Source organism: Trichomonas vaginalis, chromosome IV (genome assembly GCF_026262505.1).
Source record: "Trichomonas vaginalis G3 chromosome IV, whole genome shotgun sequence".
In the NCBI taxonomy this organism is placed as follows: Eukaryota; Parabasalia; order Trichomonadida; family Trichomonadidae; genus Trichomonas; species Trichomonas vaginalis.
Window position 1 is genome coordinate 24,767,106 of NC_067206.1, and position 17,185 is coordinate 24,784,290.

General features: G+C 32.0%; 8 protein-coding genes across 8 annotated transcripts, besides 1 other annotated feature; 1 reads left to right on the forward strand and 7 right to left on the reverse strand.

Moving 5' to 3' along the window:
* Positions 1 to 107: 107 nt before the first annotated feature.
* On the reverse strand, positions 108 to 774 carry TVAGG3_0162150 (RNA Cap, translation initiation factor Eif4e domain-containing protein; the record flags this gene model as incomplete). The annotated part of the gene is made up of 1 exon (XM_001312170.1): positions 305 to 769. One exon carries the CDS (start codon positions 767 to 769, stop codon positions 305 to 307), a length of 465 nt encoding a protein of 154 aa, XP_001312171.1.
* A 614-nt stretch (positions 775 to 1,388) lies between these two features.
* Positions 1,389 to 2,033, reverse strand: TVAGG3_0162160 (spectrin binding; the record flags this gene model as incomplete). Its single annotated transcript, XM_001312169.1, has 1 exon — positions 1,407 to 2,000. The coding sequence occupies one exon, from the start codon at positions 1,998 to 2,000 to the stop codon at positions 1,407 to 1,409; it is 594 nt and encodes a 197-aa protein (XP_001312170.1).
* A 614-nt stretch (positions 2,034 to 2,647) lies between these two features.
* On the forward strand, positions 2,648 to 3,617 carry TVAGG3_0162170 (immunoglobulin-binding protein 1 family; the record flags this gene model as incomplete). Its single annotated transcript, XM_001312168.2, has 1 exon — positions 2,653 to 3,579. The coding sequence occupies one exon, from the start codon at positions 2,653 to 2,655 to the stop codon at positions 3,577 to 3,579; it is 927 nt and encodes a 308-aa protein (XP_001312169.1).
* A 301-nt stretch (positions 3,618 to 3,918) lies between these two features.
* TVAGG3_0162180 (hydrogenosomal NADH dehydrogenase 24 kDa subunit) lies at positions 3,919 to 4,692 on the reverse strand (the record flags this gene model as incomplete). Its single annotated transcript, XM_001312167.2, has 1 exon — positions 3,964 to 4,569. The coding sequence occupies one exon, from the start codon at positions 4,567 to 4,569 to the stop codon at positions 3,964 to 3,966; it is 606 nt and encodes a 201-aa protein (XP_001312168.1).
* Positions 4,693 to 4,927: 235 nt separating this feature from the next.
* TVAGG3_0162190 (centrosomal protein of 76 kDa family) lies at positions 4,928 to 6,950 on the reverse strand (the record flags this gene model as incomplete). The annotated part of the gene is made up of 1 exon (XM_001312166.1): positions 5,406 to 6,929. One exon carries the CDS (start codon positions 6,927 to 6,929, stop codon positions 5,406 to 5,408), a length of 1,524 nt encoding a protein of 507 aa, XP_001312167.1.
* Positions 6,951 to 7,606: 656 nt separating this feature from the next.
* TVAGG3_0162200 (RNA recognition RRM/RNP domain family) lies at positions 7,607 to 8,901 on the reverse strand (the record flags this gene model as incomplete). The annotated part of the gene is made up of 1 exon (XM_001312165.2): positions 7,705 to 8,868. The coding sequence occupies one exon, from the start codon at positions 8,866 to 8,868 to the stop codon at positions 7,705 to 7,707; it is 1,164 nt and encodes a 387-aa protein (XP_001312166.1).
* Positions 8,902 to 9,734: 833 nt separating this feature from the next.
* TVAGG3_0162210 (armadillo (ARM) repeat-containing protein family) lies at positions 9,735 to 12,387 on the reverse strand (the record flags this gene model as incomplete). The annotated part of the gene is made up of 1 exon (XM_001312164.1): positions 9,791 to 12,358. The coding sequence occupies one exon, from the start codon at positions 12,356 to 12,358 to the stop codon at positions 9,791 to 9,793; it is 2,568 nt and encodes an 855-aa protein (XP_001312165.1).
* Positions 12,388 to 12,907: 520 nt separating this feature from the next.
* TVAGG3_0162220 (ankyrin repeat protein family) lies at positions 12,908 to 13,751 on the reverse strand (the record flags this gene model as incomplete). The annotated part of the gene is made up of 1 exon (XM_001312163.1): positions 12,978 to 13,751. The coding sequence occupies one exon, from the start codon at positions 13,749 to 13,751 to the stop codon at positions 12,978 to 12,980; it is 774 nt and encodes a 257-aa protein (XP_001312164.1).
* A 2,195-nt stretch (positions 13,752 to 15,946) lies between these two features.
* Positions 15,947 to 15,994: a mobile genetic element.
* Positions 15,995 to 17,185: the final 1,191 nt, after the last annotated feature.

Sequence of the window (17,185 nt, forward strand, 5' to 3'; positions counted from 1 at the left end):
AGTTATCTCCAATTGTTTGTATTTGGTCAAGAAAAAAAGTTGGAAAATTAAATTATTCTATAATATTTTTAAATCAACAGAACAACAAACAAAACTATAATATATCGCGGGATTTATGTTTTTTGTAAACTTCAATTGGCCGAAAAGCCTTTGTAAAAACTAAAAATTAAGAAATTTTGAAACAGCGTAATATCTACGAGGTATTTCTAAAAGAAATTCACCTACATGGTCCTTCCATATCATCCGTTAAAATAATCGATTTGATTTGGATGAAATGTTTGAAAAGGAAATAAATAAAAAAAAATTAAGTAATAGAAGCTCTAGTTATTTGTACATCATCGTCTATTCCAAGAACATCGACTATATTGTCTTCAACAAAGTCCATTAGCCTCTTATCCTGTACCCAAATTGAAATAATTGCTTCATTATATTTTAATGTAAATCCAGCAACACCTTTATCAAGCCGACCGCCTACACCGGCAAATATTAATCGTTCCCATTGGTATAATAGTAATTCTTTCGGAATTGGAATCATTAATATTCCTCCATTCTCCAAATTCGGATCAAATGGATCCATTTTAAATGACTTATTGAAAAATCCTACTAATAAGTCAGGTACTTCGTTCGGTTTTTTTAGATGAGTGTATAAATCCCAAAATTGTTCAAGAGATTCGAACCTACCGAGTGTGTGTAAGCCAGCCTTCTCTGGCTCTTCTTCATTCTCTATTTTATAGAACACTGACCATATAAGCGATAACGGATGACTCATTTCGTATTTCTTATCGCTTTCTGTGTCACTTTTAGTGTGAAATTCATCAAAAAAACAGAATACAATTCAATATCATTTGAGAAGAGTCGGTCTATGTTTCTTTCTTCATGAACATTCAGAAGGATACTTCCACAAAACGCAACGTCGTTACATCAAGTATTTGATCTCTTATTTCCATGTAGTGATAGCTCTTATTTTTACGCCATAGTGAGGATAAACTAATATTTGATTCGTGGAAAATCAAGTGTGGTTTGTTATTGCATTTATACAATTAAAAACATTTGGATAATTGCGAATTAAAATCAAAATGTGTGATATTTGAGAACATCTCAAATTTTAACTAGTATTATTCGAAAATATGAAATTATAACGGGAAAACCTAATCCATAAAAGATCATTTTTAATTTGAGAAATTTGAATTTGTATTTTGATGAAATATTTGAATCAATCTCTTCACATGCAGATGAATATGTATTTAATTGATCGTCTTTTAAAATTTATTCGTTATTAGAGATTATTTAAATCTCATTTCACAATTTGCTTTTGAAATATCATTAAGCTTCTCTTAATCTGTTTTGTAAATGGTATCTTAGAGGAGTGATCTAAAAAAGTATAGTAATGGGAATAAAAACAAATTTTACACAGAAGGATTAAGAATCAATTGCCAATTTCTATTGTATTCATGAGCCAAAACTTCAGGAGATCTGCCAAGAGTATCAACTTCTTTAATCGATGCGTTATTTTCGATTAAGTATCTAGCAATATTTGTATGGCCGTATGCAACGGCAAAATGAAGTGGAGTCCATTTGTATTGCGCTGTTTGATTTATGTTAATACTTAGCTTACTTGTGATCAAAAATTTAACAACATTAAGATGTCCGCGTGCTGCTGCGACATGGAGAGCAGTTTGGCCTGTTAAATCGGCTTTATTAAGTGGTATATTTCTTGTTTGAAGATATTGAAGTATTTCTACCCATCCTCCGTATGCAGCCCAATGAACGCATGAATATCCTGATGGAGTGTCAACATTCAAATCTGCTCCACATTCTGCAAGATATTTTAAGCAGTCTACCGATCCAAAAGCTGCTGCTGCGTGAACTAAATATCTAATATCGTTGGATTGATCAGAAATAGCAGCTTGCTGTGGAACATCACCTTTCAGAAGCTTTTTGAGAGCATCAACATTCCTGTATTTAATATATCCCCATGCTAATTCTAAATCTGACTGCATTAAATAAATTGACAAATTGTCAAATTTGCTCTGAAATCACTTGGATCTTTGTTCAATGATACATAATTTCTACAAAGTTATATTGTGCGTTTCATTCTCTCTGCCTGAGATGAATATTGCAAGAAATGAGAATATTTTCACACAATATTGGAATCCACTGAAGAACCAATATCTTTTTGGCTCATAATTGACCACAGAATTATTGGACCTAATGGATATTGTTAAATAGCTCAATTGTACACAGCATTTTATTAGATTTCAATTTGCTTTTGTAGGTTTCGTAAGATACTGCATAATGAGCCAAACTTATTCCTAAAAATAAGCATACAACCGATTTTTTGAGGCATTCATCCCTTATTTGATGTGATTTATGCGATTATGAAGAAATTAATGGAAATTCTTATTGAAACTATAGAATGAAAACATTCTTTTATTACCACTTTGAATTCTTCATCCAATTTGCCATTTTGTGCAAAAAAAGGGAAAAAAATGCATCAAAATCATTATATTATTGTTTGAAAATGTTTTAAATCTAACACATATTCGCATTTGAGAATAAAAGAATAGTTTAAACTCAAAGATGATGTGATCACTCAGAAAAAAAACTGGGGATGATTTTGTAAATTTTTGATTGAACACTTATAAATTTATAATGTCTCAGGATTTCGATGCTGGCGTTTTGCCATTTGCATTTTTCAGGCAATGTGAGCTTGATTACAACAAATTAGTTCATAAGCCCGCTAAATCTGAAGAAGATATCGCTACATTAACAAATTTGATTTCACGACTCGAAAAAGTTTGGGATCATTTTCGTGTTGGCAAGTTCTACTCTCGCAATGAAGAACTTGATGAGTATTCCAACAGTACATTGAGGTTTTTCATGATTCCTTTCTATATTGGTCGACTTCATCTCAATTTTCAAGGTACAGAGCGTCCTGCTCATCTTGAAGCTGCTGCAGCATATCTCACAGCCTTCTCAGATCAAATGGTTCAATTCAAAATTGCACAAAAAGAGCTTCCTCCTCCATCAAATCCAACAGAAAGAAGAAATCGTGCGGTGAGTGAATACAACGAGCGTAGAGAGCTTGAGCAACGCATTGCACGTATGTCAGAGCTTACAAAACCAGGAGAAGAACGTGGCCAACTTGGAGATCAAGTTGATGAGCACGCAGAACGCGAAGCAATCATGGATTTACTCAAATTATCTGTTATTGAGGCCAGATCCAGTGCCCGTTCTGCAAATGACGAGCTTCCATTTGCCAAAATGCATGCAGCCGGAATTAAACCAGAAGAACCAAAGGAACCACCGCGCAAACCATGGTTCCAGCGCATTGATCGTGAACAGATGAGAAATAAGGTCTTTGCTCCACTAGAAGACGTAATGCCAAGAGAATTACCTCCTGATGACGAAACATTCGCTCAGCCAGGCGCTCCTCCGCCAGATATCAACTCCGAAAACGAAGAAGAAAGAGAAAAAGCGAGAAAGAAACGGGCGGAATGGGATGATTGGAAAGATGACCACCCGCCGTTCTCAGTTGATAGCTCATCAGACTGGTACACTAGTGCGAAGAAGAAATGAAATAATATTATGTAGTTTTGTAAAAGAAATTTCACAAATTTTTATAATTTTTTTGGAAATATATTGGTTCAGAGATTATTCGCTGAAATATAAATGAGTTGGTTAATAATGATTCACTGGTTCTTTGTTTATGATGCAAATTCAATAATATTTTTATATTTGGTCATAAAATCCCCATTTTAAATATCAATTTTTTCTATTTTGAGTGTTTTTAGTTGGGTTGAGTATGATTTTAAGTAATTTGAGATCGAAAAAATCATCGCAATAAAAAAAATTACATCGAAATCATCCGAAATAATGAAAAATGACTAAGTAATAGTTTTAGTAATAAAAATGTAGCTAACTGTTAGAAATATATATAATTATTTTTACTTGATATTGAATTTATGGGAGTGGTCTTGGTGGGTGGGTGTGAACAGCATCGAGTTCCTTAACGGACTTTCCTGCTTTAACGCATTCAATAATAATCTTAGCTGTCTCAGCTGTCAAGTTCTGATAGTAAACACCGTCGAGAATCATAACTGGAGCATTAGCGCAAGCGCCGAGGCACTCAACTTCTTCAAGAGTGAACTGGCCATCTGGGGACTTGCCTTCCTTGAATGTGCCGCCAGTAGCCTTCTGGATGGCTTCCTTAACGTTATCACTGCCTGTGAGATAGCAGGAAAGGCCCTTGCAAACTTCAACAATGTGATTGTTCGGTGGCTGGAAGCGGAACATAGAATAGAAGCATGCTGTCTCATGGACACGGCCTGCTGTAACGCCAACGATCTTGGAGATAGCCTGAAGAACGCCTGTTGTAAGGTAGCCGCCGTTTTCACGCTGGCCAAGGTGGAGAAGTGGAATTGTTGCAGCGCGTTTGTTCTCCTTTGGATACTTAGCAAGGATTGCATCGACCTTGGACTGGTCAGAGAACTTGAAATCCTTCTGGATAAGAACAGACTTCTTGTTTAATCTGGCAAAGAAGCGGGATGTGTTGACTGAGGCAAGCATTGATAATGTCACTTTTGCCAATTTGAGGCCGATATTATTGTTTTTCTCAAAATTGTGAAGTTTATATATCTAGCGGCTGGTAGCTGAGATTCATCCACAACAAATACTGACCTAAATCAAAAAATGAAAAATTCATCGTATTTTTTGAATGGTCGAATTGTATGAATTCTATTTACTGACTCTTGAAAAGCGACCACACATGAAATTGATAATCTCATCCAAAATAATTTTGATTTATCAATGCGAGATTGTTATAATGTGTGAATCTTGTATCATGGAGTAACCTACATCGATGTAAACTACTCAAATTATGAAGTTAAAATTTACCCATTCTCTTGAAAAAAAAATCGTGTTTGGGATAAATCCTTTTAATATAAGGATCTGGTTAACTGAATGAAAACAATATGCCCAACTGTTTTAAATTTCATGTTCTCTTACAATGTTCTTATCTTAGTGTATTTTCGATTCTGATAAATCATATGTTAACTATTATCTACTGTAATGTATTTCCACATGACATCAATTCATTTATATTTCGATTTTTATGAAATGCCATCAGTAAACAGTTGGCCAGGGAAGTTCAGCTCTGCCATGAAGTTGCAAATGAAGTTTATGCACAAATGAATATATACACTCTCGAAAACAATAACGAGTTACTAGATTTTAAATTTAAAACTTTTATTTCAAGAAAATTGACTGTTTTCTCTTTCAAAATCAGTATTCTTGCAATCCGTTTGCGTGTGTCATTATTACAAATTTGATAATAACTTTAAAATATTAATACGCATAAAATAATTTCATAATTTTTAACAAATTAAAAGAACAAAAACATACTTTTATTTTAACATAACAATATTACCTAGCATCACCCATGTTGCACATACATCTTCGGCATATGGGAACGAACCTACTACTAAAGCGAACTTTTCTGAGTTTGAATTGAGCATCTCAGCCCATTTATCACGAATTGTGAAGAAAATTGCATTTTCGTTGACACTTCCAACACACATTGTTTCCATTCTGAAAGTTGAGAATTTTGGAATCAAATGAGCTATAGAGTATTGTACATGAGGCTTCCATGAGTCATTACCATTATTTAATTTCTGATTTTCGCTTGAGAATAATAGCGGACGAAGGGCATTTTCGAGATTTCTATCAAAACTTGTTACTTTTTGACGCCTTTCTAAGCATATTTTCCTCTTTAGCTCATTCTCTATTCTTTCTATATCAATTTTGTTGCATTGAGATAAAGTTATCGGAGGAGCATAATGCGGAAGGTCCGCGCGTCTCCAAATTCGTGGATCGTCAATAGCAGTAGTCAATTTTTGAGTTGCAGGTTCTAATTTTGTATTTAATCCGATCATAATTCTCGGTTCAAGATTAAGGATAGGTACTTTTTTTCCGGTTATTGAATCCCATGAAAATGCCTTATTTTGTTCGTGGAATGTAATAACTTCTCTTCCACTGACAAATGCATTCATCCCAAATCCACAAAGAAGAGAACAGAGTAAGAAACAAATCTCTTGTGGAGTTCCTGATCTACTTGCAAGAAGAGAATGTATGCTAAATGATCTTCTAAGAATGCATTCTCGTTCGTTATTTTCTTCTCTTTGATCAGGAACAATTTTTGCAGTTGCAGAAACAGCAAAGTTTCCGTGTGTAAGTAAAGAGCAAAATCTTAGAGCATGATATGGAGTTGGTATTAATCTTGACGTTATTGGAGCAATTATCGAGAAATTTTTCTGTGTTTCGCTATTAAAAACATCATCAATGTCATCTTGTGTACACATAGAAGGTGATACTTCTATTCGTATATTAACAACACCATCAGCATCGCCTCGAGGATCATATAATTGAATTGCGAAATTATTTGGTGATATTAAAGCAGTTCTCCATTCAAATGATCCGGACGCGTATACACCTGATGCATCTCCTGCTAAAACAACTGCACAAAGTGTAGCTTTGCCCGTTTTTGAAATAGTATCAAAATCTTGATTTGTATTGAATTTAATGACATCTGTAATCAGAGGATCAGCATCTGCCTCTGCAGGCTTTGTGCGAAATCGTCTTCCTGCAATATTTAAGTCTAGAACTAATTTCGATGATGGATCGGGATTTAAAAAGCGTAGGAATGATCTTGCTGAAAGAATTGTTATTTGAAATGCGTGTGAACCATCTGGTGGTGGCTGTAATATTGTAGGTTGCGGTATTTCTATAGATGGTTTTGATATTCCTTGTTTGTAACCAAGTCTTTGTGCTAAAAACTCACGAACATATTGTCTCATGTCTGTATTGAGCATAAAGTTCTTGATTTTAGCTTTTTCATCTTGAGAAATGTCGTCAATGCTCTTCAACGACATTTTTTAAACGTCTACTTTTTTTTTCCTTTCTTCTTTGATTTTACAAGGATGGAGAACATATCTATTCATAACTTACAGATAAATGGTTTAACATTAATAAAGGGAGTGTAATGAATTATCTTTGGATCTTGAACTTGATTGATAATCTTTAAAAACCAGAAATTTGTAACAATTAGCTTCTAGTCAAATAAATTTAATGTAATATTGGAAAACAGCATGAGTTATACATGGGATTAACTCTAAAAATGTCTGAATCTTATTGAGATATTGTATTCAAATACAGATATCTTTCATTAATATGAGAGAATATGAAAATATTAAGGATTCATGAATTAATGTATATACTGGTTGAACTGTATCTATAAATATAAACAAGTCCATCAAAAAGAGAATACTTTTTTTATTGATGGAAAATGGATTCCATTAGATAAAATTTAAAAATGTTTATTGTAATATTTTAGGATCAATAGCTTAAGCATTCACTAACATGACAAACAAATATTCAAATATTAAATAAACTCTACAATGCATATAAATACGAGTCTATCATTTATGGAAAAAGCCATTTATAACTTATGTTAGTGGAGGAATGCATTTTTTATATGTGCCAATAAAAAATTAAAATATTGATATATATAGCATTTATTTACATTATCGAATATATGTCTCAAGGGATTCTAATATTTGTCAAGTTAGAGAAGCCTTAAGAAAGCTTGAAAATAAAAATTATAAATTTTTTTTTTCTAATGATAATAAAAAAGATAATACTATAAGTTTATTCTATTTGTTCGCATTCCTTTATCATCTTCTCAATTTCTAATATTTCCTGAGCAATTTTATCTTTTTCATCGTTGTTAGAATCAGGAGTTTCTGCGTATTGTTTGATTTTCAAGTCACGTTGGGTGTTAAGTTCAGCTAGTACACTATTCTTTTCTGTCTTTATTTCGTTTTGTTTTTCCCAATTTAATTTCTTTTGTTCTAATTCTTTTTCAAGTGCAGCAATTGCTTCTGGGTTAGGATGTGTTCCCCAATCAACTCTGAGGAACGAGTTTCCTGTAATCTTTGCGCCTTTCTTAATTGCTCTGTAAGCGTAAGCTAATTTTGAGTATTCGATAAAACAGACACCATCTTCATGGTCTTCTTCGATACCTGCAATTCGACCAAATTTTGAGAATGTCTTGAAAATGCGACCAATCGAGTTATATTCTTCATTTAAACCAGCTACGAAGATAATAAAGCGCTCAGCCTTAGCTTTTGGCTTGAGCTCTGGCTCATCTTCAAGGCTGAGTTGTCTCTTTTGAGTATCTTTTTCTTCATCAGAATATTCGGTTTCTTCGTCACTAGAATAGCGTTTTCTGTAGTCTTTCTTCTGAGGTTTTTCGTATTTTTGCTTTTCCTGTTTGTCTTGCTTATCGCGTTTGTCGTACTTATCGTATTTTCCTTTTTTGTCTCTATCTTCGTATTTGTCGTATTTTCCTTTCTTTTCTCTGTCATCTTTCTGTGGCCTTTGGTATGGTCTGTCATCATCCCTTGATCTGTACCTTGGTTCTTCCTTCTTTTTATAGTCTGGCTTAGATTCTTCGGATTTCTTTGGTTGTGGCTTTGGTTTTTGTTCTACTGGCTGTGGTTTTGATGGCTTCTTTTCTTCTTTAGGAGCAGGTTTTGGTTGTGGAGCTGGTTCCTTTGGTTTTTCGCTTTCTTTGTATGAACCAGATTCAATACATTCACGAAGCTTATCTGTTAATAATGTGGCTTCATCTTCTCCGATAATATCGACTAATGTTGAAACCATTTCTGGATATTGGACACCACGGTTAATCAAATTCATTAAATAGTTAGCTAAGATCTGTGGATCAATACCATCTGTTATAATTTCCTTTGCTTTAGCTATAATCCACTTCTTAAGTAAATCTTTCTCGTGTGCTTCGAGTAAAACCATTAATTTATTTTTCGCGCCAAAAAAAATTATTTGTTCGACAATATAAAAGGTGACAATTATTATTTATATGGGTTCATTTCCAAGAAAAATGCATTTTGAAATATTAAAAAGCTCAATATCAATGAAATGCTTGCCATGAAGAGCTTGCTTCATTAGTAAGTACTGTCATTTCGATAAAATTATTACTTATTTTGATTATCTGAATATACAATAATTTTAGCACCTGGATAAAAGTTTATTTTCATTTTGTATTATTGTTTAATGTGAAACTAAATCACAATGACTGATTGTGACACTGAATTAATGAAACATTCTAATTATCGTAGGGCAAATAGTCCAAAAAATGGCAGGGCAATGGAATTATTTTGTATCAGCTCCACCAGAGGTAAAATAATTAACAACTTCAAGATGACTTTTTCTTGGTGCAAAAATGAGTGGAGTAGATCCATCTTTATTCTTTGTTTCTTTTGATTAATATATTGCATTTTTCAACTATTGATCATCAAAACCTTCTTAATTTTGATATAGCTTCCAATTAGTATGATAGTTTAAGTACTTATATTTTGATATCTGAAAAGATTATAGGGATTTTTGATAGAATTATGCTTCTGTATGAGCTCAAATATACACTAAATGATATATATCCATGAAACATCATTTTCAAATGAGATAACACAATAAAATCCAATTGCTTGTCATCCATCGGTTGATCTTCTTGTTATATCAACATTCTGAAACATATAATGAAATACCCATTTTTTAATGAATTTGTAATGCCGAAAACAATTTGCAATATCTAAAGAGTTGAACTATTCTTTAGATATCTATTGGTTCTTCATTAAAATGCTGGTCTTTTTGTGGTAATACAAAATATATACATAAACATATTTATTATTCAAACAAAACAAAATAAATAAAAAAATTATATTGATAAAGTTGAAATATCTAAATCAATTGGTTCTTCGTCAATTGGTTGATCTTCTTGAGGAGTCATTCCTCCACACATATTCAGTGTCCTAAGTTTCCACAAGTTTGTAGCCATTGTCTGCACATCAGTGCAATTTCTCATGTTTAAATTCACGAATTCAACAATCGAAGAATTGTCAACAACAGCCATTTTCCTTGCGAACATTTCAACGAGGATATCTGTAATTGAGATGTTGAACTTCAGACTGTAGTAGATAAATCTGCAGTACAAACCCATGGCAATCGAAAAAAACCTGTCATAAAAGTTATCGGTAATAATCGTCGTTATAATGTCGATTATTTCACTTCCATCCTTTTCTAGAAGGTTTTTCATCTTGCCGGGTGGACATGAGTGGAACATATCCTCTATAAAAGTGATGACAGTTGATATTCCGTGGAAAGGAATGTTAGAAATGGCGGATTTGACCAAATCAGTTGGGAAATCTTCGCAAATCTGGATAAAATGGAACTCTCTCAGACAATTAAAAGCTTCTATAGAGTCCTCGCCCATATCTTCTATCGCTGGATTGATGAAATTATGAAAAATCTCCTCAAAAAGTGAGGAAATTGAAAGATGTTGCTTTCGAATTAAAGCGAACACTCTCATTGCGTATCCTGAGAACTCAGGGATTGCCGCAAGTACTTTTACAGCGGTTGTTGTGTCAGAAAGTACTCGATCTTGAGGAGATGATAAAATCATTGACAAAAGAACACGAAATGAGTAATCAATGATCTTATCATTGCCTTGTATATAATCTTTAAGTGTCGTTATCAAATTTAATGCTGTCGAAACTACGATTTCTCCAATAGATATCGCGATTTCCTTTGCTTCAGCGACAATTACTTGTACGAGGCTCAACAACGATATCGCATACGATCTCTCATCTTCATCCGATATTGTTTCGATGTTTCCGGCCAAGTTTACGAACTGTTGTAGAGGTCCTTGCGTAATTTTAGTCAAAACCTGTACAGGAATTGATTTCTTTACTCTTCTGATACCTCTAACAACTAATATGAATAGTTCTGACACTGTTTTTGAGTAAGCTGTTGCAAGATTGATAATTTCGTATAATTGTTGAAGTAAAGGTCCGTGGCAAACAACTTCTGGGTAGTTTGCATTGAAATTGACCAGCATAGTTACTGCCGCATTCGATATTTGCTCATCTTCTGTTTCTACGGCAAATGAAATCACATTTACGAAAATTTCTTGCAAAACTTGAGAGGAAGAGATATGTTGCGGGGAATTTTGCAAACATAGCAAAAGCGCAACGTAAATTTCGCTATCTTCTGTTGTACTGGCGTATTCGAAAAAATCGGAAATGTGCTGTTCAACAGTACTCTGATTCATTAGGCTCTGTAGTGCTGTAAGAATTCCAATGAGGTTGGAGGACATCTCTAAATTCTCCAATCCCGTTGTAATTATTTCAGGAGATGCTTGATAAAGTTTTTGGACGGCCAGAATCGCTTGGGGTGTGATCGCAAAGCTGCCTTCGTTCTCGAGGAGTATGATTTTAACGAAATTGTCAAATAAAATTGGATAAAATTCGACAAGAAAATCACTTGAAGAATCTAGAGCGAAATAGTCGATCATTGTGCTCCAAAGTGTCCAGTAGAGACGTGTAATACCTATAAATTTCAATGAATCTGATAAAACAAAAAGGGATTTTCGAAATATTAAAATTGCTTCTTCATTATCAAGATGTGTGATGTAGAATGATATTCCTTGCTGATGTATAATCGATGCAAGGCATGTAATTGGCGTTGTGCTCGTTTCACAAGCTAATAAAATATTTGGAAGTAAAACATCTTCAAATTGAGTAAAATATTGAGAGGCATCTGGCCTAAGACAAATGAAACTGTATATTATTCGCATAACTTCTTTTTGAAATGTTTGGTCGTGAATATAAGTTGTGCAAAGGATTCTGAAGAAATTGGAGCATTCTAGGAGCTCCATTGGTAGGAAGGCTGATATTTTTGTAAGAATCTCTAATCCTGTGAGATCCATTTTGTTTAATAATAATTCAATAAAATTTGGGAAAAATTGAGTGTAAGAGTATCTTATAATCTGCTTTTCTGAGTTCTGTATGAGATTTGTCGCTGATAATATTGATGTGAAGTTAAGTAAAACGTCAAATGTTGGCAAACTAAGTGCATCTATGAAAAATGTCTCCCAACTCTGGAATTCAACTATACCAATCAAAGCGATAGTTCTATCTATAAATTTTTTCGATATAGGATATGAAAATGAATTCTCCTGGCAGATTTTTAGTAAAAAATCTCGAACTTCTCTACGTTCTTCTTGCAAAAAATCGAACCAATCCGTCTTGGCATGGTATTTTATTGCTGAGCATGCAACTACTTGTGGAGAAACTTGTTGGTTTGTCTTCAAAATCTCTAAAGCCATCATTAAAGAATCGTGTTCTTTCTGCCAACGGCATAAAAAGTCATTAGCAACTTGAACTTCTTCAGTATTTGTGGAATTGAGTTGGAGAGACGCTTGAATTATCTCTCCAACGTCATCCATAATTTTTTACTTCAACAATATAAAAATTGAAAGGATCAGTTGAGGAAAATATAAAAGTGATTCTTTAGATCACGTGCTACTGAATTAAATTTATCGGTTTCGTTTTTTTTTTTTCAATTTTCAGCTCATATCTGCGCGCCGATAGAATGCAATATATTAAAGAAGCAATTTAAAGCAATAACTCCGAATGCAATAACCAGATTGCCGATAAACTTGTACTGAAATTAAGAATTCAATAATATAGACACATCATATTGTCGACTTAATCTCCTCGAATTACTTACAATATTAAGACTCAAAATAAGATAGAGAAAATAGCTTTACAACATTATTGTAATGCATAATCAATATTTAATTTGGAGGTCATTTCACTAAAGCCATACAGTGGTTAATGATTAAAGGTGAATCCTCTGAAGGCAATGTTTCCTTGTCTAAAAAAAGAATGATTTTGTAGATTATTATTTTGAAGGTTTAAATTTCTGTTTCTAAGTGATGCTATATTTCATAATCAAATAGGTTTAACACAAATCTCAAAAGGATAGTGTTTATTTTTAAGACAAATAATTGAACTTCAATAGATATTATTTTTTAATATTTTATCATTACCTATAATTATTCTCTATTCTGTTTTGTCTTCCAAAAAGTATTCTTTCACAGAACCTCTTGCAACATCAAGAGCAGTCTTTCCATTATTATCCTTTGCTTCTTTATCAGCTCCAACAGAGATAAGATATTTAACAACTTCAAGATAACCATTAGATGATGCAAAAATGAGTGGAGTAGATCCAACTCCACCCTTTGCTTCTTTATCAGCTCCAACAGAGATAAGATATTCAACAATTTCAAGATGATCATTTTCTGATGCAAAAATGAGTGGAGTAGATCCATTTTTATTCTTTGCTTCTTTATCAGCTCCAACAGAGATAAAATATTTAACAACTTCAAGATGATCATGTTTTGATGCATAAATGAGTGGAGTAGATCCAGTATTATCCTTTGCTTCTTTATCAGCTCCAACAGAGATAAGATATTCAACAATTTCAAGATGACCATAATGTGATGCAAAAATGAGTGGAGTATATCCAAAAATATTATTCTTTGCTTCTTTATCAGCTCCAACAGAGATAAGATATTCAACAACTTCAAGATGACCATTTTGTGATGCAAAAATGAGTGGAGTATATCCAAAAATATTATCCTTTGCATCTTTATCAGCTCCAACAGAGATAAGATATTTAACAACTTCAAGATGACCTTCTCTTGATGCACAAATGAGTGGTGAATCTAAAGATTCTACTTTATAGTTACCACCTTCTATAAGAGATTTAATAAGTCCGAGATTTCCTTCTTCGCATGCTTTAATAAGGGGATCTTTAAGAACTTTTGAAAGCATAAAAATTTTTGACAAATTGTTATGTAAACTTATTAATTTTTCAGGGCTAGAAAATAATAATAGTAGATTTGATTTAATCATGCGAAATCTTCAAAATAAAAAATTGGGTATAGAAGTTTTTCTGAGGAAACTTTTGAGTAGAGGTAGGGCAACGATAGAAAATTTTTGGAAAAAATTTCGGAGATCTTAAACGTATCATATTCCCTGCATGGTTTGGTATCTTCCGCCATGCGTTGTGCCAAACATATTGACACTTTCCAATAATTAATTTATGGTATGAGTCACAGAGTTAGATTATAAAAAGAAAGTAAATAATTGCAATTAGAAATCATATATGTCGGAAATCAAACGTTGATGAGCAGAAACCTTTTACTCATCATAAAAGAGATAAATCACTAAAGATTTGTATACATTAAAATTTGATATTTGGTGCTCGAAAACTGTCTGATGGGACTCCTCCAAAATGAACCAATCTATCGCTGAGGACCAAATTAGATGATGTGGATGGTGTATTCTCTAATTCTAACTTAGGAAGAATGGGAACAAAACGAATGACGACAACAACATGTCAAACATAGATTAAATATCTATGAATCAATAAAGTATACGTGCATTGAAGGTGATAACGATCACTTGAGGCTTATAACTCTTTGACTAAATTATGCAATAATTAAATATAATCATTTTTATATTTTTATACTGATAGTAATTAATATACTATCCTGCTTAATAAATGGTATGATCAAATTTGTTTGAAAATTTAATTATGTATATGAAACTATGTCTTCTATATAAAAATCAAAATTTTCGGACGAACCTAGATTGAACCTTTATGAAAATCTATCATTTTTGTTAATTGAGTTAATATGAATCTTTTACATATGTATATATAGCATTGATAGCTTATATAATCATGGTTTATTCCATATTAACATATTTTTTCAGTTAAATTTGTTAATAATATCATGTAACAAATTAATTCAAGATTAGAATGTCTACAAAATGCTAACAAATAAGAACAAAATACGATTTCTCGACTTAAATTTTAATATGGAGTAGTTTTTCGTTTAAATCTAATTAAAAATGAATAAAAACTTATCTTGTACTATTTTCATTCAAAGATTTTAATAATGTAAATCATGCATTTTCATAATTCAGTACAGTTCTTTTTAGAATTAAAGTTGATGAGGATGATATTTGTGATTTAAAATAATTTGTTAATGTTCACCTTTTATTCATCACCTTGTGGTATGCCCTAAAGCAATAGCATTATCAATTCTGCTGAATTGATCAACTCAAAATTCCAAAAAAAATTCAAAATTTCAAAAATGAAATTAAACAATTTGAATTTTCACATGAAAAAATCAATTTCGAAAAAAATTTGGAAAATCAAAGTATTTGATAATTAGTCAAATAATCAATTTACATCGTTTTTACTCATAAAAAACAACTAATTTTTGATTTTGATATCATATTTGATAAATACTCATTCCAGAGTTGACGTAATGTATTAATTATTGTTAGAGATATTGCTTTCGCAGCAAAATTCTTATTTCATGAAAGAAAAAAAAAATGATTTTATTCCAACAAAAACAAGTAAACAGATGAATGGAAACGTACTATATTTTCATAAATATAGTAATCAGCGTGTCGGCTTTTGTTTATCATGTTCGAGTCAAAATGTATTAACTTGTAATAAGAAATATTCGAAGATTATATGAAGTATTGAGCATTCTTTGTAGAAATATTTGTAATTCATTACTAACATATATAATAAAGTTGTTTTTTTTTCCTTATTGCAATAATTTTGTCTGACTTTAATAACTTTTCATGTATACGAGTTGTGTGAATATGCATCATAATATGCGTAAATATACTTATTTGCGACGAATAATGTGGTTGCATAATGGAGGTGCTAAATTTTGATTTTTAATATGGGGCTTTGGTATGTATAATCATGTTCTTATCTCAACGTAGGAGTATTGGTGCAATATGATTAAAATTTACGAGGTTGATCTTAAATTGAATAATTCTGGAGTATAAATCACAATGCAGCTAATTCTATGTTAAAGATAGATACAGATTGTAGTAATCAATTAGGGAGTACAAATTCATTCTTTCATTTCTGTCGTATTGAGCAGAAAGGAAGAGATCATAACCCTAGGAAAAAAAGCCCAACTTTGTCACTTTTCATAGTACGTTAAACTCAATTCGCTCGGCGAATGCCGAGCACACGTACTCATCATTCAACATAATATTCTCATTCTTTGGTTATTATAGTGCCAGACAACACAAGATTTCAAAGAATTACTTGAGTTTTCAATTAATCTTAATCCGATTTTAGATTTATCGAGAACTCCATCATCACAATCACATACTTCAGTGCGGTAACTACAATTATCCATATACAGAAGGAAGTTCTTTTCGAACAACTCATTTGGAGTCTGTTTTGGAAAGAACTTCTTTCTGTCCGACTTAATTTCATAGTTCCTGATCAACCAAAAGACAGAAACCACACACTATCTACTTAGGAAAGGAGTTCTTTCTAAATCTTCCTTAAATTGAGATTTTACGAGAGATAACCCTTCTATTGCACTTAAAAATGAACATTTTGATATCTTTAGTATCACACATGGTCATATATAGTATTTCATCTACATGAATACATTCATCTTTCGAAGTCTCTCATTAAATGGGAGGCTTCGAAAGATGAATCGTTTTATTCATACAACTTTAAATCTCGAACACATTTAGAGAGTGAGTATATCATTTTATTCTTGTTTTGAGTTTATTCTGATTCAAAATTGCAGTGAAAACAGAAGTTCACACATCATATCTGAATGTGAGCTCATCTATACTTATACGATCTCAATACCTCCACTCTAAGCATAAGAGGTGAAGTTATATAAAAATTATCAGATGCGTTGAAGTCTCAAAAGTATTGCCTGAATGCTTGTTTCATATTTGTCCAAGTAGTTTCAATGAATAAATGTATTGTTTTTTATAATTTCGATTTATTTTTAGAAAATATTCAATATAAACCTTTATTGTGTTATTTACATCTCATAAATTCTCTGTCTAAATCATATAAAAGCGCGTTTTACCCCTATGAATCAAGAAATTCATTCAATATTCATGGTATATTTATTAAATTTATACGATTTACTAATAATCAATATTATATCCTCATAAATAGCAATATATTTTGGTAATCTATGATAATCATATACAATATTTGAAATCAAATTTTCATTAGTTTAGGTTCCTTGTTAATAGTAAACCATTATATTTATTACTAATAATAAAATCTATGTGTCGTATTGAAATTCAATAAAATTACTTATTCGGTCCAAAAAAACAAATTAGATAAATTTTTTCTTTTTTTATGTAATTTTTGTTTTTCATTTTTCTCAAGATCCTAAGTTATGTTCTAA